The sequence below is a fragment of the Oncorhynchus clarkii genome, chromosome 5 (assembly GCF_045791955.1).
Source record: "Oncorhynchus clarkii lewisi isolate Uvic-CL-2024 chromosome 5, UVic_Ocla_1.0, whole genome shotgun sequence".
In the NCBI taxonomy this organism is placed as follows: Eukaryota; Metazoa; Chordata; class Actinopteri; order Salmoniformes; family Salmonidae; genus Oncorhynchus; species Oncorhynchus clarkii.
Window position 1 is genome coordinate 29,596,522 of NC_092151.1, and position 23,084 is coordinate 29,619,605.

A 23,084-nucleotide genomic window follows, 5' to 3' on the forward strand; every position below is an offset into this window, starting at 1 on the left:
AAATAGCTGCATTGCTTACATAGCCTGTATTTTCTATTTCGTACAGCATAGCCTAGTACAAGAGAGAGCACACGAAGCCTAGGGGTGCAATTCTGTTGAGCTAGATCTCCGTGGTGCATGCGCGTCGGTGCAGGGATGTCAGCGTATTCTGAGAAGAGATCATCCCTCGGTGCTGCGTGGTAGAGAGCTGAACATAGCTGTATAAGAGAGTGGGGAGAGGAGAAGCGTTCTGTGTAGAGGGAACACCGGGGAATCGTAATCAATGAGGGTGCAAGCAAAATTAAAATAGAAGGCGTATTCCAAACGTTGAAACACCTTTCACGGAAGGGTGATAAGGGCCAAGGACCGAGAGAAACGTTTTCCCTCATTTAATTATAATCTGTAAAGGAGCGACATATTCCCTTGCAATCATGGGGAACCGGGGGATGGAAGACCTTATTCCTCTGGTGAATAAAATGCAAGATGCCTTTTCGGCCATCGGTCAAAATTCTCAGTTGGACCTGCCTCAAATTGCTGTGGTTGGCGGGCAGAGTGCAGGGAAAAGCTCGGTGTTGGAGAACTTCGTTGGGAAGTAAGTGGTTTTGTGTTTTTGGACGCAAATGCATCTCTCCGTTATCAAAGTCTCCTAGGCTGCAATGGTTCTTGCACACCTACCCATCCCCATCCTCCCGTTCCATTGGCTTAGCTCCAGCCATGAGATCCATTGGATAACTTTAACATGATATAGAATGTCTTAAATAAAGATGATTTGCTGCAATTATTGTCTTAGAATCACCAGTCCCTCTTCGAGAGTAGCCATGAGGGAATCTAAACATATTATTTGGTTACATAAAACCTTCCCTGTAGTCCACAGGCTAATTGCTGCAGTATGTACTGGTAGAGTACCAAACCAAAATGGACGTTTTGATTTTCTTGTTGGTGCTCCCTATTATAAAATCATTGTATATATTTATAAACAATATTAATTGCAATATTTCTTGGCGAATTCTTTATTTCCTATATGGTACTATTTTCAATGTTTGTCATAGTGCAAATCTACATTACATATAAAATAATCCCTCACTATTTTGCATTTCCTTTGATATTACAAATAGCCTATTGTATATTGGAGGTTACCAGTTCTTACAGACATCATAAATGTACCGGTTTAAAGGGGGTCGAATGGGGTGCGCATTTCCCTCCATTCTCAGTTTTTCCACCTTGCCCTCAGGGCTCATAGCACATTGGAGGCCACGGCCCCATATGTAGGGCCTTGTAAACACACAATTCCAACAAGAAAGCTTAATGTGTGGTTGTTTTTCAGACAGGGTTTCAATTTTGTCATTCATTAACCAAACACTCAGCCCACAAAATATAGATATTATGTGTATCTGATACACACCTGGTGTGAGATATGAATAGACTACATAACATGTTTTTTGTGGCCAGTTAATTATGTCATAGTCCCTGTCATAGACACTCTCACGGAGTTGATGATGGATAAACCGCATATCTCCAGGGACACAACCCCGCTATACTCTGCAGTATGACCTTGCGAAAATACATAGAGAGGGGAGAGAGAGTCGCTCTGAGCCCTTCGTCTTCAGCTCCCCATCCATCTGTTAGTGCTTAGCTAGGCTGCTGCACCCGCTCAGCACCAGGCAATGATACAGATGAAGGATCTTAATTTGATCACTATTTTGTTGCTGAGAATTTTCCTGCACATAGGAAATGCAAACTTGTAGTGTATTCAAGGTTTAAAAAGGCTTCTAAAGTTTGTAATTTCCACTTTAAAATGTCAGACTAGATTTGCCCTAACGAAAAATGTGTGTCAACACCTACAAAAAATCCACATGAATTATAATCCGCATAATATATTTCATGTTGCTGCAGGATTATTATCTCCTACCAAGGCAGGGACATAATACAGCAACTACCCTGAGATTTATTATATGGATTGGGGCATTACGTCCCGTAGCCATTTCCTTGGTCATTCCAGGTCATATCACAACCAAATGTAAATAAACTCATTTGGAGATACATTATTAAAGGGATACTGCGAGATTCTGGAAACCATTTTTTCTGTCTCTGCGTGCAGCACAAAGGAAATTAGCATACGCTAGCAAACCTATAGACATCCAGTCATTGCGCTAACGGTAGTTAGAATTGGCTCGCAAAATTACCTTTAACTTCTACATGCAGTCGCAGAGACATAAAATGGTATCCATGAGTTCCTCGGACTCTGGGTAAGTAGAAAAATGGCTTAATTGCCAGAATCTCGCAGTATCCCTTTAAACATATCCTTGCACACTGCAATACATGAAGAATGAAATTCATTTCTGTGCAATTGAATCTGCATCCACCACCAATATGGGATGTGAACGCAAACTTTGCCACATGGTGCAAAGCTAATTTCATTCAGTGATGTTGATTGTTGCTTGGCACCTGTGTTAGCCTTTGATTGCTTGATACCCATTACAGATAAACAGTACATTAATAGCTTTCCATTGTTTGTTAACACAGTGCAATGTGAAATATAGGTCAGTCGGAGTAATAACCGAGAAATGGTCTTGTCAGCATCTTAGATGTTCTAGTGATTGAGGTCCACTCCACTGTTAACAGCCCTGTTTAGGCTCCCTTTGCACCAGTCATCAGTATAGTGGGAATTATGGGCAAAACACCCTGACTATCTAATCATTATCTTAAATGTTCTTACTCACTTCCTTCAATAATAAGGCTATAGATAGTCACGTTAACTATGATCATTACAGACAGCAATAGTAATGGCATTGTTTTGTAGTTTGTTTTTTTTAAACGCAGAGAATAAGGTCTGTGGTAAACACAAGCTTAGGAGATCTTATATGCTTTGTTCTGTGAGATAATCTCCATCAGCTAACATCCCTTTTTGTGGATTTTGAAGCATTTATGTAATCAAAACAAGTCAAAAGCTAACGATGTGCTAACATGTAAAAAATAAAACTACACCTCAGGTCGCAAGCCTTTGACGTCTAGCTAAGAGGCTTAGCTTACTTTATCAGACGGACTCAAAGTCTCCTCTGGAAAACATTGTTTGGGAACCAATAACACTAGCACCATCCTGCTGAAGAGATATGGTTGCAGCCTGGAGGAAAACAATCATTGCGTTTTCGTTCAAGCTGGTGAGCAGAAAGCTAACTAAGCTAACTATCTTTTTGACAGACTAGTGTAGTGTAGACTAGTTTTCATGGTCGGCATAGTGACATGAGACATTTTGCAACTAATGTTGGAGTTAAATTTCTCTGGTAAACTCTGACATTTGTAGCTGAAATTGTTGGCATTAAGTAGGAGTAGGGGATAATGTAATGTCAGTCTGCTCTTCCTGACCAGCTTCTTGATCACAGGCTACTGCCACACCCCCTCCCTGCTGTTTTCTATTATGTAGTTATTGCCTCCGCAAGGCAAACCAACAACCGAAATGTCAGTATAGAGACAAAGTGGAGTCACAATTCAACAGCTCAGACACAAGACGTATGTGGCAGGGTCGACAGACAATCACAGACTACAAAATGAAAACCAGCCACGTCGTGCACACTGACGTCTTGCTTCCAGACAAACTTAACACCTTCTTTCCCCGCTTTGAGGATAATACTGTAAAGTGCCACGAGGTGGCCCGCTACCAAGGACTGTGGGCTCTCCTTCTCCGTGGCCAACGTGAGTAAGACATTTAAACATGTTAACTCTCGCAAGGCTGCCGGCATCCCTAGCCGCGTCCTCAGAGCATGCGCAGACCAGCTGGCTGGTGTGTTTACGGACATATTGAATCTCTCCCGATCCTAGTCTGCTGTCCCCACATGCTTCAAAATGGCCACCATTGTTCCTGTACCCAAGAAGGCAAAGGTAACTGAACTAAATAACTATCGCCCAGTGGCACTCACTTCTGTCATCATGAAGTGCTTTGAGAGACTAGTCAAGGATCATATCACCTCCACCTTACCTATCACAATAGACCCACTTCAATTTGCTTACCACCCCAATAGATCCACAGATGATGCAATTGCCATAACACTGCACACTGCACTATAACATCTGGACAAGAGGAATACCTATGTAAGAATGCTGGTCATTGACTATAGCTCAGTATTCAACACCATAGTACCCTCAAGCTCATCATTAAGCTAGAGGCCCTGGGCCTCAACCCCGACCTGTGAAATTGTGTCCTGGACTTCCTGACAGGCCACCCCCAGGTGGTGAAGGTAGGAAACAACATCTCTACTTCGCTGATCCTCAACACTGGGGCCCCACAAGGGTGCATGCTCAGCCCCCTCCTGTACTCCCTGTTCACCCATGACTGCATGGTCATGCATGCCTCCAAATCAATCATCAAGTTTGCAGATGACACAACAGTAGTAGGCTTGCTTACCAACAATGACGAGACAGCCTACAGGGAGGAGGTGAAGGCACTCGGAGTGTGGTGTCAGCAAAACAACCTCTCACTCAACGTCAACAAAATAAAGGAGATAATCGTGGACTTCAGGAAACAGCAGAGGGAGCACCCCCCATCCTTATCGACGGGACAGCAGTGGAGAAGATGGAAAGTTCCTTGGTGTACACATAACGGACAAACTGAAATGGTCTACCCACACAGACAGTGTGGTGAAGAAGGCACGACAGTGCCTCTTCAACCTCAGAAGGTTGAAGAAATTTGTCTCGTCACCTAAATCCCTCACAAACGTTTACAGATGCACAATTGAGAGCATCCTGTCGGGTTGAATCATTGCCTGATACAGCAACTGTACCGCCCACAACCACAAGGATCTCCAGAGGGTGGTGCGGTCTGCACAACGCATCACTGGGGGCAAACTACCTGCCCTCCAGGACACCAACAGCACCCGATGTCACAAGAAGGCCAAAAAGATAATGAAGGACAACAACTACCCGAGCCACTCCCTGTTCACCCCGTTACCATTCAGAAGGCGAGGTCAGTACAGGTGCATCAAAACTGTGACCGAAAGACTGAAAAACAGCTTCTATTTCAAGGCCATCAGTCTGTTAAACAGCCATCACTAACACAGAGAGGCTGCTGCCTACATACAGACTTGAAATCATTGGACACTTTTAATAAATGGATCACTAGTCGCTTTAATAATGCTGTTTTAATCATGTTTACATATCTTGCATTTCTCATATATATATACTGTATTTTATACCATTTTATACCATCTATTGTCATTGCTCATCCATATATTTACATGTATTTATTTGTATTTACATGTATATATTCTTATTCCTTTACTTAGATGTGTGTGTATTAGGTAGTTGTTGTGGAATTGTTAGATTACATGTTAGATATTGCTGCACTGTTGGAACTAGAAGCGCAAGCATTTCGCTACACTCACAATAACATCTGCTAACCATGTGTATGTGACCATTAAATTTGATTTGATTAGATTTTTGACACACTCTCTCTCACTGTCAATCCTAAGCTCACTGAAACAATCATTTAATGTTCTCTCTACTGGGGCCTTGCTGTAATCTGTTGGCCTTTGGATTTTTAATAGAAATTATCAGCGTGTAGCAGGGATGGGGCTCATTTTGTAGATGCAGACAGAGACAGTCTCTGTCTGTCTGGATGTGTGGACATACAGAGTACCCTTCTGTTGGCACTGGGGTTTCCTGATAACTTGGAGAACATCAGACAATGTTGTGTCAGTCCATTCACTCCCCTGACCCCGTGGTGTCATCATTGGCATTACAGGGATCTGTTGAAACACTGAAAGATTAGAGGAGTGAGAGAGAGAGAGATTCATGCCACAGGGTATTATGAAAGTAACATCTCTGTCATGAGAGGTACATAATGCTGTCACAATAATTACATGATATAGGATGGAAATAGTGATGACTGCTTCTAACACTGACTTTATACAGCCATGACAACAATCATAGCTTTTTGCTGATCAATTATGAGTTTCATCTTGCATTCAGATATCCCGTAGAGGCACATTTTCCCATTTCACATTTAGATTTTGTCATTCCTCAATGTTTGTCATTGATATGCTGACTTGCAGGAGATGTAAAATGACTATTCATCAAACAGTCATAGCACTAGTTCAATTATCTGTACTCCATAGTGGAATATTCAGTATACATTTCTCACAAATCAATACAAGAGAAAAATAACCAATATCTTTGTAATAATAGCACATAGCAGGTCTGGTTATGAGTTAACTCATAATGACTGTATAACTCATCATTATCCCCCAGGCACAGCCTCCCAGCATTGATATTTCTGGTGGGTGTGACAGCCTTTGGTTTGGTGAGATGCTCTGTGAATTACAAGTACACATAACAGACAGTCACTTATATGAAAGGCAAATGGCACTATTAGGACTTGGATATCTGTCCTTGTCCTGTCCTTAGCCCCAGACCCCTGTGCTGCCGTAAGGGAACAGCATCGCAGTAGAGATGTGACACACTATAATGCAATACAGTTTATGTCATACACAAAATGGCCTCCCAGTGTATTTCCTGGAAGCTGCCGGACCCCATATCCGTCAATCATGTCCTTCTGGGCTCTGATTGGCATGCCGGGCCTTATTTTTTTTACAGCTATTGGTTGATTTTAGGGGAGAAGATGACAGGTGTCCGTAAATCAATGCGCACTTCCTCCTTTCTCTTGCTCTCTCCCTCTCCATCTCCTCCTATGTGTTTAATTAGCACATAACCACCAGCATCACAGAGCAGGGCCCTGCACTAGCTCCCAGACTCTGACACAGAAGTCAAACAGCTGGGGGACATGTGGCCCATACTTCGGTAGAAGTCTCAGTTAAATCTCTGATCCAGGGCAAGGTTTCCTTTTCTAGTCTTGATAATTAGGACCAGGACATCTGGATAAATCTTATCACAGACCAGTTTATAGAGGAGTACCACCACCACCACTATAACTGGATTCCTATATGATTTTATCCATTGGTGGTAATACTCTAGGTATAAGGTGCATTTGGAAAGTTTTCAGAGCCCTACATTATTTTCACAGTGTGTTACGTTACAGCCTTATTCTAAAATTGATTTAAAAAAATGTTTTACTCATCAATCTACACGCAATACCCCATAACCTGAAAACAACAGGTTTTTATTAAAAATAAAAAACAGAAATACCTTCATATAGCTATTCAGACCCTTTGCTATGAGACTCGAAATTGAGCTCAGGTGCATCCTGTTTCCATTGATCATCCTTGAGATGTTTCTGCAACTTGATTGGAGTCCACCTGTGGTAAATTCAATCGATTAGACATGATTTGGAAAGGCACACACCTGTCTACATAAGGTCCCACAGTTGACAGTGCATGTCAGAGCAAAAACCAAGCCATGAGGTCGAAGGAATTGTTCTTAGAGCTCCGAGACACGATTGTGTCGAGGTACAGATCTGGGGAAGTGTACCAACACATTTTTGCAGCATTGAAGGTCCCCAAGAACACAGTGGCCTCCATCATTCTTAAATGGAAGAAGTTTGGACTCTTCGTAGATCTGCCCGTCCGGCCAACCTGAGCAATTGGGGAGAAGGGCCTTGGTCAGGGAGGTGACCAAGAACCCAATGGTCACTCTGACAGAGCTCCAGAGTTCCTCTGTGGAGATGGGAGAACCTTCCAGAAGGACAACCATCTCTGCAGCACTCCACCAATCAGGCATTTATGGTAGTGGCCAGACAGAAGCCACTCCTCAATAAAAGGCACATGTCAGCCTGCTTTGAGTTTGCCAAAAGGCACCTAAAGGACAGACCATGGGAAACAAGATTCTCTGGTCTGATGAAACCAAGATTGAACTCTTTGGCCTGAATGCCAAGCATCACGTCTGAAGGAAACCTGGCACCATCCCTACGGTGAAGCATGGTGGTGGCAGCACCATGCTGTGGGGATGTTTTTCAGTGGCAGAGACTGGGGGACTAGTCAGGATCGAGGGAAAGATGAATGGATCAAAGTACAGAGAGATCCCATATGAAAATCTGCTCCAGAGTGCTCAGAACCTCAGACTGGGGCGAAGGTTCACCTTCCATCAGGACAACGACCCCAAGCACACAGCCAAGACAACGCAGGAGTGGCTTCTGGACAAGTCTCTGAATGTCCTTGAGTTTCCCAGCCAGAGCCCAGACTTGAACCTGATTGAACATCTCTTGAGAGACGCTCCCCATCCAACCTGACAAAGCTTGAGATCATCTGCAGAGAAGAATAGGATTAACCAAGCTTGCCAAGCTTGTAGTTCTATACTCGAGGCAGTAATCACTGCCAAAAGTGCTTCAGCAATGTACTGAGTAAAGGGTCTGAATACCTATGTAAATATGACATTTCAGTGTTTTATTTTGACAAAATTTGCAAAGATTTCTGAAAACCTGTTTTTGCTTTGTAATTATGGGGTATTATGTGTAGATTGATGAGGAGAAAACAATTATTTAATCCATTTTAGAATAAGGCTGTAATGTAACAAAATATGGGAAAGGTCTAGAGGTCTGAATACTTTCTGAATGCACTGTATAAAGAATACTACTGAAATCAGAGATGATTGTAAGATGACAAACTGTGCATATCCCGTGTTCAATTTAAAAAAATAAAACTCACATATTACTGTTTGATGGCATCAAGGCAGGCTTCAAATCAAATGAATACTTTCTAATACAGGGGAAGCTGCTGTCAGAACTAAACTCGAAAGAGATGCGTTTGGGCAGAATCAATCAAGTATAATTAGGAGGTGCAAGGTTGCAGAACAGTGATTGTTTCACATAGTGAACCGACAACAATATCCATAAAACTTAATTATGGAGAATGCAGGAGGCAGGCTGCGTTGTGGCCACCAGACAAACAAACAAAGGAATCATCATTCACCAGGAACCTCATAGTGGAGACGTCACACAAACTGTTATCCTATCACGGTGGCCCCTGAGAGGACCTAATGTGCCTAAGGGACAGTTGGGGAACAGACACCAGTTATAAACATTATGGTGCAATTCCCCCGACGGTTGATACCTCAATGATTAGTTTAATTTTTCCCTCATATCTCACCTGCTCCTATCAGATGAACAGGGGTTGGTTGATGGCTGCTTAGTGTACAGAGCCTGTCCTTTTCTCTGAGGCTGCTTTCAGGACCTAGGAGAGCTCTTCAGAGGAATGACACACAACAGCAGACCCACAATAGCAACTCAAACAGGGAGTACTGCCGTAGACAGACTATCACTGTGATCTCTGGCCCACGTTGTCACCTGGGGGATTCAAGACCCTGCAACAAAACTCCTAAGACTTTAAAGGTACTGTAAGTTCAGATCAGCATGAATGTGCAAGTGAGCTCTAGCTTTTGTCTATTATAGTCACTTAGATAATATTGCTCTAGATATGTGCCTCATCGTCAAATATCCAAATAAGTTATTAATTGAAAGTTATGTGAATATCTTTTTCTCAGATCTCAGATTTCTCCAATTTCTACTGATGCAGCTGTTCTAGGTCAAAGAAGTGCTTACTGCATAGTAGGTTGCACTGTTCTCTGGAGAACCCCGTTTAAGAACCCACCTTTACTAGAGTGCTGGTGCTTGCAGCATTTAGCACATCAGACTAGAATACTTACCTAGGATAGTCTCTTTTGCAGCATAGGATTTCTCTCATTTACTGATGAGGCTAAAAAAATTAATCTCTATCTCTACTAATCTTCAATCCAATAGACTATTGCAGGACGGAATGATATGAAATAATATGAAGAATGCAAAATGCAAGGGATTATCTGTATCCCAACAAAAGAAGAACAGTATGGGCTGGAGTATGGGCCCTAGCTATCTTTTTCTAATGCTAATTGTAGTTTGTGAGAGTGGAAAGATACTGTAGTGTAAAAATATATCCCTTTACTGATTGACTGACCCGCATAGATGAGGGGCTACATGCTGGCTAGTGCTGCTGGGAAGTATAGTCTAATTTGGTGATTTATTGATTATCAGCATTGTTTTATGTTATCCCATTGAGAGATGTATCACTGTATTTTCACTTATTTTATCGTCTCATTTATGTCTGCCTATTATTGTTGATGAAGGGTGGGCCTAGTTCAACAGTTGATGAAGGGTGGGCCTAGTTCTACAGTTGATGAAGGGTGGGCCTAGTTCAACAGTTGATGAAGGGTGGGCCTAGTTTTACAGTTGATGAAGGGTGGGCCTAGTTCTACAGTTGATGAAGGGTGGGCCTAGTTCTACAGTTGATGAAGGGTGGGCCTAGTTTTACAGTTGATGAAGGGTGGGCCTAGTTTTACAGTTGATGAAGGGTGGGCCTAGTTCTACAGTTGATGAAGGGTAGGCCTAGATCTACAGTTGATGAAGGGTGGGCCTAGTTCAACAGTTGATGAAGGGTGGGCCTAGTTCTACAGTTGATGAAGGGTGGGCCTAGTTTTACAGTTGATGAAGGGTGGGCCTAGTTCTACAGTTGATGAAGGGTGGGCCTAGTTCTACAGTTGATGAAGGGTGGGCCTAGTTCTACAGTTGATGAAGGGTGGGCCTAGTTCTACAGTTGATGAAGGGTGGACCTAGTTCTACAGTTGATGAAGGGTGGGCCTAGTTTTACAGTTGATGAATGGTGGGCCTAGTTTTACAGTTGATGAAGGGTGGGCCTAGTTCTACAGTTGATGAAGGGTGGGCCTTGTTTTACAGTTGATGAAGGGTGGGCCTAGTTCTACAGTTGATGAAGGGTGGGCCTAGTTCTACAGTTGATGAAGGGTGGGCCTAGTTCTACAGTTGATGAAGGGTGGGCCTAGTTCTACAGTTGATGAAGGGTGGGCCTAGTTCTACAGTTGATGAAGGGTGGGCCTAGTTCTACAGTTGATGAAGGGTGGGCCTCGTTCTACAGTTGGCTATGCTTTGTGTACAATATTGTTTTTAGGATAGCTGATAGAAGCAGTTGTATCATTTTTTGTTGATTGTGAAATAATTCTGGTGAGATTAGCAAAAAAAGATGGGGGGATAGAAACTAGGGAATGAGGTGAGAGCAAGAGTGTGAGGAAAGAGAGAGAGGGGAGCTGCATGAGCTGCCCTGACTGACACTGCTCAAAGAGATTAACTCTATTCTGCGAGTCTACACTGCAGCTCACCAACATGCCCTCTCATTGGCTCCCGCTCCTGCTTTAGTCTGGGCGCCCACCATCGGCCAAGAATGAACCGTTTCATCACTACAATGACTGTACTCTGGAGGTGTACAAGTCGACAAAAACAACCAATCTCAGCCACTAAGGCTGTTGCCTGGGAGATGCAATTGCTTTTCCTAGTTATCTTATTCATCATAGCGTGACCGCAATTGCTGCACACAATGGATCAGGATTAGATGACATTTTATAGTCTGTTGTAAATTTAAAACTGAGGATTGCAATTATTAGACCATGCCTAATACAGTGTCATTAATGGCACGAGGTCCACAGACCAGGTCATTTAAAGCACTGTATGGCATTCTAATGTTTTTCACCCAGTTGGCTCAGTATGTTGGAGCATTAAAGATCAAGTCCCACCGGTACCATGTGCTCTGAATATGTGTTTACACTAGGTCAGTTCCGATACATGTTATGTTGTTATGAAGTTGGTATGTCAATCAATGAGAGGGAAACCAATGGAGTGGAAATGGTCTGACGGTTATTGGAATAAAGTGCACCATTGCTCTTTTGCTATTCCTCTCAAAGCCTCTGGCTAAGAAGCTGAAAGTCAGAGAATAACATTGTCCTCTCAGGGTTTCCGCTAAGCAAGACATAGTATGTTCACATGTGCATGCATGCTTTGGAATGTGTGTGCGTGTGTGTGTACAGTCAATATGTGTAAGTCAATGATGCTCTGCTGCAGCTGCCTGGCACGTTGCCAGTGCTGGACAGGTTTGTTGACCGTGTGTGTGTTTGTGTGTACGAGTGTGTGAGAATTGAGAGTGTATGGCAGAGAGTGATTGCACTGTAAGGTGTGCCCAAACAAGGCTGGGTAGACAAGGTGAAGTGCTGTAGCTATGTGACATTCTGCTATCTCAATTTCTTTGGCTCTCACTCTATCACTCCCTCTGTGTCTCTCCTTGTTTATTTCTCTCTCTTTGTTTCACTGTCTTGTCATGTGCCTCTGTCTGTTTCGCTCTCCATCTGCATCTCTCCCTCCCTCTCTCCGTCTCCTGCCTGTCTCTCATTTCTCTCTCTCTAGCCCCCCCTCTCTCCGTCTCCTGCCTGTCTCTCATTTCTCTCTCTCTACCCCCTCCTTCTATCTCCTCTACCTGTCTCTCATTTCTCTCTCTCTACCCTCTCCCTCTATCTCCCCTGCTTGTCTCTCATTTCTCTCTCTCTACCCCTCCCTCTATCTCCCCTGCTTGTCTCTCATTTCTCTCTGTCTACCCCCCCTCTATCTCCCCTGCTTGTCTCTCATTTCTCTCTCTCTACTCCCCTCCCTCTATCTCCTCTACCTGTCTCTCATTTCTCTCTCTACCCCCCCCTCCCTCTATCTCCCCTGCTTGTCTCTCTCACTCTCTTTCCTCTCCTTAGCCTGTGTTGTTGCTCAGTCTGGAGAGCTTGTGTCCTCCTGGTTTGTTGCCACGTGAGTGGGCGTATGTGACAGGCACTGTATCTCAGCAGGGGAAAAGGGAGGAGGGGGTGGGAAGGGGCAGTGGGGAGGGGATGGGTCTCCCAGTTGGATGGGTGGACTGTCCATCATCACAGCTGCCCACAGGTGACTGGGGAGATGAGAGGAGAGGAGAGGAGAGGAGAGGAGAGGAGAGGAGAGGAGGTGCAGGCTGGGGTGGGGTGGGGGATGGGACGATGGAATGAGTCGTGCGCGTTGTTCACTCGCTCCTTGACTGGGTTTTCCCCTGCAGTCACATGACAGGCTCTTCATGTGGTGAATTATTTTCAGCATTGCGACATGATGTTGTGTGCATGGGTACTATATGTACATGCATCCATCCGTCCTTGCTCACTTGTGCAAGTATGTAGCATGTACAGTATGATGTGTGTGGTGGATACCCCATGCACCATGCCTTGCCTTGAGTCATCCCTCCAGCCATAGCAGTGATGAATGGTGTTTGGGATAGAGAGGGAGATGTAGTGGTGTGGTAGCCTGGTTGCCAGTCTGTTTAGCTTTTCTTTGTGCTTTGGCACATGACATGGAGTACAAAGAGTGGAATGTTAGCTAAAGAGACTGGCAACCAGGCTAGTGGTGTGGTATGTGTGACAGGGTCTGGTTGGTTTGTGCCGGCTCCGCCTATCTGGCTAGTCCTTATGGTGGCGTTTTTGGGGAAGGCGGAGTAGAGAAGGGGGAGAGGAGACCTGCAGTTTGGGCCATCTGTCCCATACAAGGTGTTACTAGAGGAGGTGAAGGTGCAGAGAGAGCCAGGCTCACACCCCAACAGGAGAGAGACAGCAGACAGGAAATGGATTTTACACAGTAGGAAATGGAACTGTTGTTGACTAGACAGTGCTGCCAATGCTTTATCTGTTGCTCTCTGTTCAGGTAGCGATATGAAATAGATCATATCCTTAAATGATTGTAATGACATAGGTTAGGTGTGTGTGAACTGTCAGTAGCAGCCTACACACTCACAGTTTACAGGACACCATGAGATTCTATCCGAGTGCATGTCCCTACTAGACCCCTGTTGTTGGTCCAAGTGTGTAAGTGGATTAGACTAGTGTGAGGTCAGCTGGTAATGTAGCAGTATACATGGAAACACCACCACCAGAGGAACTACTGCTGTTACGTAATACAGTGTCCTCAGAACCATCCAGAAGAAAACACAGATACAATGTTCTGAGACACACAGGCATGTAAATACACACACACACACACACACACACACACACACACACACACACACACACACACACACACACACACACACACACACACACTCAGCCACTTCAGGACCACATTGAGTACCATACTATCTGCATATTCCCAGTTTCACAGATAGCTGGAGGCAGATGAAGAGACACTCATATATCTCTCTTTTTCTCTCTATCACTCACTCTATCTTTCTCTCTCTCCCTTTCTCTCTATCTCATGCAAGCTCTTTCTCTCCTTATTTTTCTGAGCCAGAGCTGCTAATTGAGCTGCTAATTATTTTAAGGAAGATGAAACTGTGCTGATAAACCACGTTGATAAGAGCTTCAGAGGGATTCTGCAATGCTAATGTGTGAAGAATGTCTTCTGAGAGCCTTTGAATCTTTTAAAGAGCTAAGCTAACATGGAATTTGTCCTAGAGGACAGAAATAGATGACAGAAAACCCAAATGAAGAAATGTTTAATCTCTCCTACCACTCCATGCCATGGAGAAGGAATGGCGAATGAATCATTTTGTGTGGAATATCCATCCGATATTTGTCTATGATATTGGTGAACACCTAGCAGAGTGTAAAGTGCTGTTCTCTGCTTGCTGAAGCACCGCTGTCACATGAAAAGGGTGGGCTCTCAGGCTATTGGCTTTAGCTTGCGTGTGGAAACAGTAAGACCGTTCGTTTGCCCTTGTTGAACAAAGCCTTACAATTATAGTGTGAATTCTCCAGTGATTTCTCCCTTAGAGCAGGCAGAGCTGACAAACACCAGGGGCTGACTGGCACGGCACTGGCTACATTCATTCCCATCTGACAATGGAGCTGAGGAAAAGAGTGCTCCTCAGCTGTGCTGGAGCTACAGCAGAGCTCTCTCTCTCTCTCGTCTCTCGCTGTGCCTTCTTTTCTTTGCTCTCTCTCTCTTTCTCACCCTCTTAATCATTCTCTCCCTCTCTGTCATCTTCTCCTCGAGCATATGCCTTCTGTTTCTCTCTCTTCCTCTACCTTACTGTGCTTTCTCTCCATCTCTCCATCTCTCTCTCTCTCTACTGGCCCAGTGCCTATCAGGCCCTGCATGCTCAGGCCTCACACAGATGGGCTACTCTCAGAAAGAGCTTTTTGCATCCCATCCCAGACAGAGACTGCCAGCTGAAATAAAAAGAGGGTTCTGAAAAGCACCACAGACAGTAAGCCAAGAGTCATTTACTGAAACAGCCACTCTATTTAAGTGGGAGACCTGGCAGTGTGGTGCCAGGACAACAACCTCTCTCTCTCAATGTGAGCAAGATAAAGGAGCTGATCGAACTATAGGAAAAGGAAAAGGAGGGCCGAACAGGCCCCCATTAACATCGACGGGACTGAAGTGGAGCGGGTCGAGAGTTTCAATTTCCTTGGTGTCCACATCACCAACAAACTATGATGGTCCAAACACACCAAGACAGTTGTGAAGAGGGCACGACAACACCTATTTCCCCTCAGAAGATTTGACATGGGTCCTCAGACCCGATGTACAGTGCCTTGCGAAAGTATTCGGCCCCCTTGAACTTTGCAACCTTTTGCCACATTTCAGGCTTCAAACATAAAGATATAAAACTGTATTTTTTTGTGAAGAATCAACAACAAGTGGGACACAATCATGAAGTGGAACGACATTTATTGGATATTTCAAACTTTTTTAACAAATCAAAAACTGAAAAATTGGGCGTGCAAAATTATTCAGCCCCTTTACTTTCAGTGCAGCAAACTCTCTCCAGAAGTTCAGTGAGGATCTCTGAATGATCCAATGTTGACCTAAATGACTAATGATGATAAATACAATCCACCTGTGTGTAATCAAGTCTCCGTATAAATGCACCTGCACTGTGATAGTCTCAGAGGTCCGTTAAAAGCGCAGAGAGCATCACGAAGAACAAGGAACACACCAGGCAGGTCCGAGATACTGTTGTGAAGAAGTTTAAAGCCGGATTTGGATACAAAAAGATTTCCCAAGCTTTAAACATCCCAAGGAGCACTGTGCAAGCGATAATATTGAAATGGAAGGAGTATCAGACCACTGCAAATCTACCAAGACCTGGCCGTCCCTCTAAACTTTCAGCTCATACAAGGATAAGACTGATGCAGCCAAGAGGCCCATGATCACTCTGGATGAACTGCAGAGATCTACAGCTGAGGTGGGAGACTCTGTCCATAGGACAACAATCAGTCGTATATTGCACAAATCTGGCCTTTATGGAAGAGTGGCAAGAAGAAAGCCATTTCTTAAAGATATCCATAAAAAGTGTCGGTTAAAGTTTGCCACAAGCCACCTGGGAGACACACCAAACATGTGGAAGAAGGTGCTCTGGTCAGATGAAACCAAAATTGAACTTTTTGGCAACAATGCAAAACGTTATGTTTGGCGTAAAAGCAACACACCATCCCCACTGTCAAACATGGTGGTGGCAGCATCATGGTTTGGGCCTGCTTTTCTTCAGCAGGGACAGGGAAGATGGTTAAAATTGATGGGAAGATGGATGGAGCCAAATACAGGACCATTCTGGAAGAAAACCTGATGGAGTCTGCAAAAGACCTGAGACTGGGACGGAGATTTGTCTTCCAACAAGACAATGATCCAAAACATAAAGCAAAATCTACAATGGAATGGTTCAAAAATAAACATATCCAGGTGTTAGAATGGCCAAGTCAAAGTCCAGACCTGAATCCAATCGAGAATCTGTGGAAAGAACTGAAAACTGCTGTTCACAAATGCTCTCCATCCAACCTCACTGAGCTCGAGCTGTTTTGCAAGGAGGAATGGGAAAAAATGTCAGTCTCTCGATGTGCAAAACTGATAGAGACATACCACAAGCGACTTACAGCTGTAATCGCAGCAAAAGGTGGCGCTACAATGTATTAACTTAAGGGGGCTGAATAATTTTGCACGCCCAATTTTTCAGTTTTTGATTTGTTAAAAAAGTTTGAAATATCCAATAAATGTCGTTCCACTTCATGATTGTGTCCCACTTGTTGTTGATTCTTCACAAAAAATACAGTTTTATATCTTTATGTTTGAAGCCTGAAATGTGGCAAAAGGTCGCAAAGTTCAAGGGGGCCGAATACTTTCGCAAGGCACTGTATATAACCTCGCTATTGTTATGTACATTTCTTGTGTTACTTCTTGATTGATTAGATTTTTTTTCTTTAGTTTATTTAGTAAATATTTTATTAACTCTATTTCTTGAACTGCATTGTTGGTTAAGGGCTTGTAAGAAAGCATTTCACGGTAAGGAGACCTGCGCATATGACATGCAATTTGATTCGATTTGATTAGTCTTTCCCTGACTGCTGCAATGACAGTCTATTGATTTTCACCTTGAATTTGTCTCGCAGTCCCACTTTCTATGAGCTAATGAATTAGATTGACTAATTCTGGATGATCTGGTGGCTTTACACATCCACACATTTAGGCTAATTTAGCCTCCAGTGTTTGTATCCACACAGATGGAATGTTAAGAGTGGCAGTCTGAAGTGCCTTTGGCCGTCTCTGATCGAAGACCTCTTGGTTGTTTTGAAGGGAATCTTTTGTCAGTCTTTCAGTGTGCTTTAGATTTCAGAGCTGTATTGTTTCGTTACAACAGAGCTCTCAGAGAGTTGTTGACTGTTGGCCTCTATTGACCCGTCTTGTTAAGCTTGGACTCTTCAACATGCAATAGCACAGACAATTGCCCAGAAAGAGGCAGATTTCTGGAGCAAGAAAACCATTTTATAGTAGCCTATACAGTGTATCCTCAGAATATTTTCCCCCAATACCCTTTGCATGTTCTCATTGCTTAGTATCCATGAAGCTTCTTATATTGTAGCCCTGTCTATTATTCCACTCAAGATCCCGCTGAGCAGAGATGGGTGAACATTTGTCATGATTCAGTGTTGTGCCCACACACAGTCACACATGTACATTTGTCATGATTCAGTGTTGTGCCCACACACAGTCACACATGTACATGTACATTTGTCATGATTGTAACATTATATTTTCATGACTTTGCTAGCCTGTGTCATCCATTATAATCAAAACATGCTTCCTCTTCATGCCGTCATCTGACTCATTGGTCAGGGCCCATATCCATAAAGCGTAGAGGAGAATTTCTGATTTTGAATCAGTTTAGCCTTTTAGATCATAATGAGTAAGATTCCATGGACAGGGGAGGGGCGTGGGGCTGATCCTAGATCAGCGGTCCTACTCTGAGATGCTTTATGAACACAGGCCCAGGCATTTCCATAACCATGATTGTTTTCTTACGGCTCTCTCCTCCTGTGTGTCACAGGGATTTCCTTCCTCGTGGCTCTGGCATCGTCACCCGTCGTCCCCTGGTCCTGCAGCTGATCAACTGTCCCACAGGTAAACTCTTCTCCGTTCCCCTCTCTGTCCCACAGGTAAAGCCTTCCCCCATCCCTCCCTTCCATCAGAGGCACCTACTGATGCCAGTGGCTTGGTAGGTTTGTTATGGTGACTTCATTAAGCAGAGAATATCTAATAAGCAAGCTTTCAACAACAAGTTTAAGCACCATGCGAAACAGGACAAATCATTTGTCCTCATTTACATTTAATCCCGTCTTATGTAACCAGTTCAGAATGTGCCTTTTGGAACAGATGTATTGCATTTACTGTATAGTACAAAATATCAATACCATCTAAGGTTTATGAAGACCAAACTGTCTCAGACCCTGAATGCTCAGATAATGTATAGCCTGCCCAAAGTCATTCATAATAATATACTTTATTTCTAAAGTGCATTTCTCACACCCAAAAAAATGAAAACAATGAATATTCTATTCATATAATAATAATTCATATTCTGTATTACCAAAAGGCCAAAATGAGCTTCTTCTTATTTTCCAGTCAATACAGGGTCTGTGGCTGTCTCACAGTTTTATCAACAGTGCCATCTAGGTTTGTTACATTTTCCTCCAAACTGAGAGTGATGGAAAGTGGAGAAATGACAGAACAGCTCATTTCAATTCAAGTTGCCAGAAATGGTTTCCTGTATTTGTCATTATTACATCCCAGCTGTCTTCTCATATGATCTTGTCATCCTCACTTGTCCTCTCCTTTCCTTTACTCACCTCTGTTCTGTCCCCCCCCTCTTTCTGCAGAATATGCTGAGTTCCTTCACTGTAAGGGGAAGAAGTTCACAGACTTCGATGAGGTTCGGGGGGAGATCGAGGCGGAGACGGACCGCATCACTGGGCAGAATAAGGGCATCTCCCCTGTGCCAATCAACCTCAGGGTCTACTCCCCACATGGTGAGGTCACAGAACTACCACACTTGATCATAGGAAAGACTAGAGTAGTATAATTCTACACACAGAATTTTGTGAATCAAGTTTCCCTATTATTCAAAAGTGGCAACAATGTTTGATTGTATTGCCAGGGCATAAAGTGAGTTTCAATCAGTTACTATTCATGATATTATATAGTTTGATTGTATTGCCAGGGCATAAAGTGAGTTTCAATCAGTTACTATTCATGATATTATATAGTTTGATTGTATTGCCAGGGCCTAAAGTGAGTTTCAATCAGTTCAATTCATGATATTATATAGTCCTTTATTTTTCAGGGTTATCATTATTCATCGGCTTTGATATCATATTTATAAATCTTTCTCTGTCTCCACCTCTCACCCCTCTACCCTCTCCAAACTCTCTTCCTCTCCCCTCCTCCCTCTCCCCTCTGCCCTCTCCATACTCTCTTCACCCTCCTCTCTCATCTCCCTTCACCCCTCTCTCCCCTCTCCCTTCACAAATCTCTCCCCTCTCCCTTCACCCCCTCTCTCCCCTCTCCCTTCACCCCTCTCTCCCCTCTCCCTTCTCCCTTTTCCCTTCACCCCCTCTCTCCCCTCTATTTTCACCCCCCCTCTCCCCTCTCCTTTCACCCCCTATCTTCCGATATTCACCTCCCCTCTCCTCTCTCCCCTCTCTCCCCTCTCTCCCCTAGTCCTGAACCTGACTCTGGTGGACTTGCCGGGGATGACCAAGGTCCCAGTAGGGGACCAGCCTGCGGACATTGAGCAGCAGATCAGAGACATGTTGTATCAGTTTGTGACGAAGGACAACTGTCTGCTGCTGGCTGTTTCCCCGGCCAACTCTGATCTGGCCAACTCAGATGCCCTGAAGATTGCTAAAGAAGTTGACCCACAAGGTGGGTTGATTGACTAGAGGTTAAAGGCAGAAATGGTAGACCTTCTGGCTCTCATCAGTGCTCTCAGTTTCGTTCACCATCATATTGTGACAGGGCAGTAGTTAGACAAGGATGCACTTTAACCTACCTACAACTGGACTTTGTTAATGTATTGTATTGTGTGTGTGTGTGTGTGTGTGTGTGTGTGTGTGTGTGTGTGTGTGTGTGTGTGTGTGTGCGCGTGCGTGCCCAGGTCAGAGGACCATTGGTGTGATCACCAAGCTGGATCTGATGGACGAGGGGACTGATGCCCGAGAAATTCTGGAGAACAAGCTGCTGCCACTGCGAAGAGGTGAGACTAAACACACACACACACACACACACACATTCTCATCCCATCTCAGTGCTTCCCTCTAGTGGTTATCTAGTTAATAATAATAATAGAACGTTGGATATAAAAGGTCTTTCAACAAACTCAAGGACACTGTACAGCAAGGATAACAAGGATAACAAGGATAACAAGGATAACAAGGATAACAAGGATAACAAGGATAAAACAATAGAATAAAAAGAAATAAAAGCGACTTAGCTCAAGATAGAGCTGACTTAGGGCTGAGCTAAGGAGGTCAGAGAGGTATGAGGTCAGAGAGGTAGGAGGTCAGAGAGGTATGTGGAGCAGGTCAGAGGTAAGAAGGGGCCAGGCCATGGAGGGCCTTGTAAGTGAGGAGTATGATCTTGATAGGTAATGTGGAATCTGACTGGGAGCCAGGGAAGGTGGTGCAGAGTGATGTGTTCCCAGGGTTTGGTGCATGGGAGAACCCCATGACGGGGAAGAGAGTGAGAGAGAAAATAAGAATGAAGGAAAGAGAGAGCAAGATGGAGGCAGACAAAAATAACATCTTGATTTTAGTGACACATCTGGAAAATGTCTGTTCGTTTCTTTTCTGTGCAATAAAATATATTTGTGGGAAACTCTCTAATGCAATTAGGTGACAGACATTTTTCTACTGGTGCTTGAACCCAGACATGTAGTTCTGTCGCTGTCTTCTCTGTTTCTGTCACTCTCTCGTGTCGGAAGACCTCACGTTAAATCACTAGTATATTTACAAGGCTACTGGCGTTCAGTCCAAAAGGTTATAAGGCAGGATATCCTGTCTAACAGAGAACTGCATGAGAAAAAATAACTAAATTGGGATATGTGATCCCTGTTACCCTTGTGGCTACCTTGCCCCCCCCCCCCCCCAATAACCATTACACGATAGGGAAGTGGGAGCTAAAAGTTACCATCCACACCCCCCTCCGAACTCCCCACCCCTTCAGCCCACTACCCCAGTGTGGTACAACAAACAAGACAAACAAACAAGAAAAACCCACACACAGAAAAACTATCTATTAACAAACTTCTTCCTTTTCTTTTCTTTCTTTCTCTCCACAAAACAACATTTTGCCAATCTTCTCATCCTGATCTGTCCAGTATCAGCTGACCTCTCTCCCTGCCCCAGGTTACATCGGTGTGGTGAACAGGAGTCAGAAGGACATTGATGGGAAGAAGGACATTACAGCGGCCATGGCTGCAGAGAGAAAGTTCTTCCTGACCCACCCTGGATACAGACACCTGGCTGAACGCATGGGCACCCCCTACCTACAGAAAACACTCAACCAGGTCAGTCCCCTACCTATAGAAAACACTCAACCAGGTTAGTCCCCTACCTACAGAAAACACTCAACCAGGTTAGTCCCCTGCCTACAGAAAACACTCAACCAGGTTAGTCCCCTACCTACAGAAAACACTCAACCAGGTCAGTCCCCTACCTACAGAAAACACTCAACCAGGTTAGTCCCCTACCTACAGAAAACACTCAACCAGGTTAGTCCCCTGCCTACAGAAAACACTCAACCAGGTTAGTCCCCTACCTACAGAAAACACTCAACCAGGTTAGTCCCCTGCCTACAGAAAACACTCAATCAGGTTAGTCCCCTGCCTACAGAAAACACTCAACCAGGTTAGTCCCCTGCCTACAGAAAACACTCAACCAGGTTAGTCCCCTGCCTACAGAAAACACTCAACCAGGTTAGTCCCCTGCCTACAGAAAACACTCAACCAGGTTAGTCCCCTACCTACAGAAAAAACTCAACCAGGTTAGTCCCCTACCTACAGAAAACACTCAACCAGGTCAGTCCCCTACCTACAGAAAACACTCAACCAGGTTAGTCCCCTACCTACAGAAAACACTCAACCAGGTTAGTCCCCTGCCTACAGAAAACACTCAACCAGGTTAGTCCCCTACCTACAGAAAACACTCAACCAGGTTAGTCCCCTACCCACAGAAAACACTCAACCAGGTTAGTCCCCTAGCCACAGAAAACACTCAACCAGGTTAGTCCCCTACCTACAGAAAACACTCAACCAGGTTAGTCCCCTGCCTACAGAAAACACTCAACCAGGTTAGTCCCCTACCTACAGAAAACACTCAACCAGGTTAGTCCCCTACCTACAGAAAACACTCAACCAGGTTAGTCCCCTACCTACAGAAAACACTCAACCAGGTTAGTCCCCTACCTACAGAAAACACTCAACCAGGCTGCTCAACAAGGCTGCCAGCTGAGCCATCCACAGGATCTATTTGGATGCTTACGATGCTTTGCTTATTTCACCTTTATTTAACCAGGTAGGCCAGTTGAGAACAAGTTCTCATTCACAACTGTGACCTGGCCAAGATAAAGCAAAGCAGTGCGACAAAAACAACAACACATAAACAAACGTACAGTCAATAACACAAAAGTAAAGAAAAATAGAAAAATCTATGTACAGCGTGTGCAAATGTAGAAGAGTAGGGAGGTAGGCAATAAATAGGCCCTTGAGGCGAAAATAATGACAATTTAGCATTAATACTGCAGTGATAGATGCAGATGATGATGTGCAAGTAGAGATACTGGGGTGCAAAAGGGCAAGTCATAATATGGGGATGAGGTAGTTGGGTGTGCTTTTTACAGATTGGCTGTGTACAGGTACAGTGATCAGTAACCTGCTCTGACAGCTGATGCTTAAAGTTAGAGAGGGAGATATAAGACTCCAGCTTCTGAGATTTTTGCAACTCGTTCCAGTCATTGGCAGCAGAGAACTGGAAGGAAAGGTCGGACGAAGGAAGAATGACCAGTGAGATATACCTGC

The 23,084-nt window shown here is 44.1% G+C and overlaps 1 protein-coding gene across 12 annotated transcripts in view; it reads left to right on the top strand.

Moving 5' to 3' along the window:
- Positions 1 to 118: 118 nt before the first annotated feature.
- Positions 119 to 23,084, top strand: part of LOC139408636 (dynamin-1) — an 81,710-nt gene continuing 58,744 nt past the window's right edge. For 9 of the 12 annotated variants that reach the window (XM_071152771.1, XM_071152775.1, XM_071152780.1 and 6 more), the window contains exons 1-6: positions 120 to 571; positions 18,060 to 18,133; positions 18,889 to 19,038; positions 19,730 to 19,933; positions 20,166 to 20,264; positions 21,415 to 21,575. In XM_071152771.1, coding sequence (XP_071008872.1) covers positions 411 to 571; positions 18,060 to 18,133; positions 18,889 to 19,038; positions 19,730 to 19,933; positions 20,166 to 20,264; positions 21,415 to 21,575 — 849 coding nt within the window. In that variant the 5' untranslated portion in view covers positions 120 to 410. Of the gene's footprint in view, positions 572 to 18,059; positions 18,134 to 18,888; positions 19,039 to 19,729; positions 19,934 to 20,165; positions 20,265 to 21,414; positions 21,576 to 23,084 lie in introns of all 12 variants that reach the window. The other 3 variants (XM_071152779.1, XM_071152769.1, XM_071152778.1) reach the window with 1 other exon arrangement.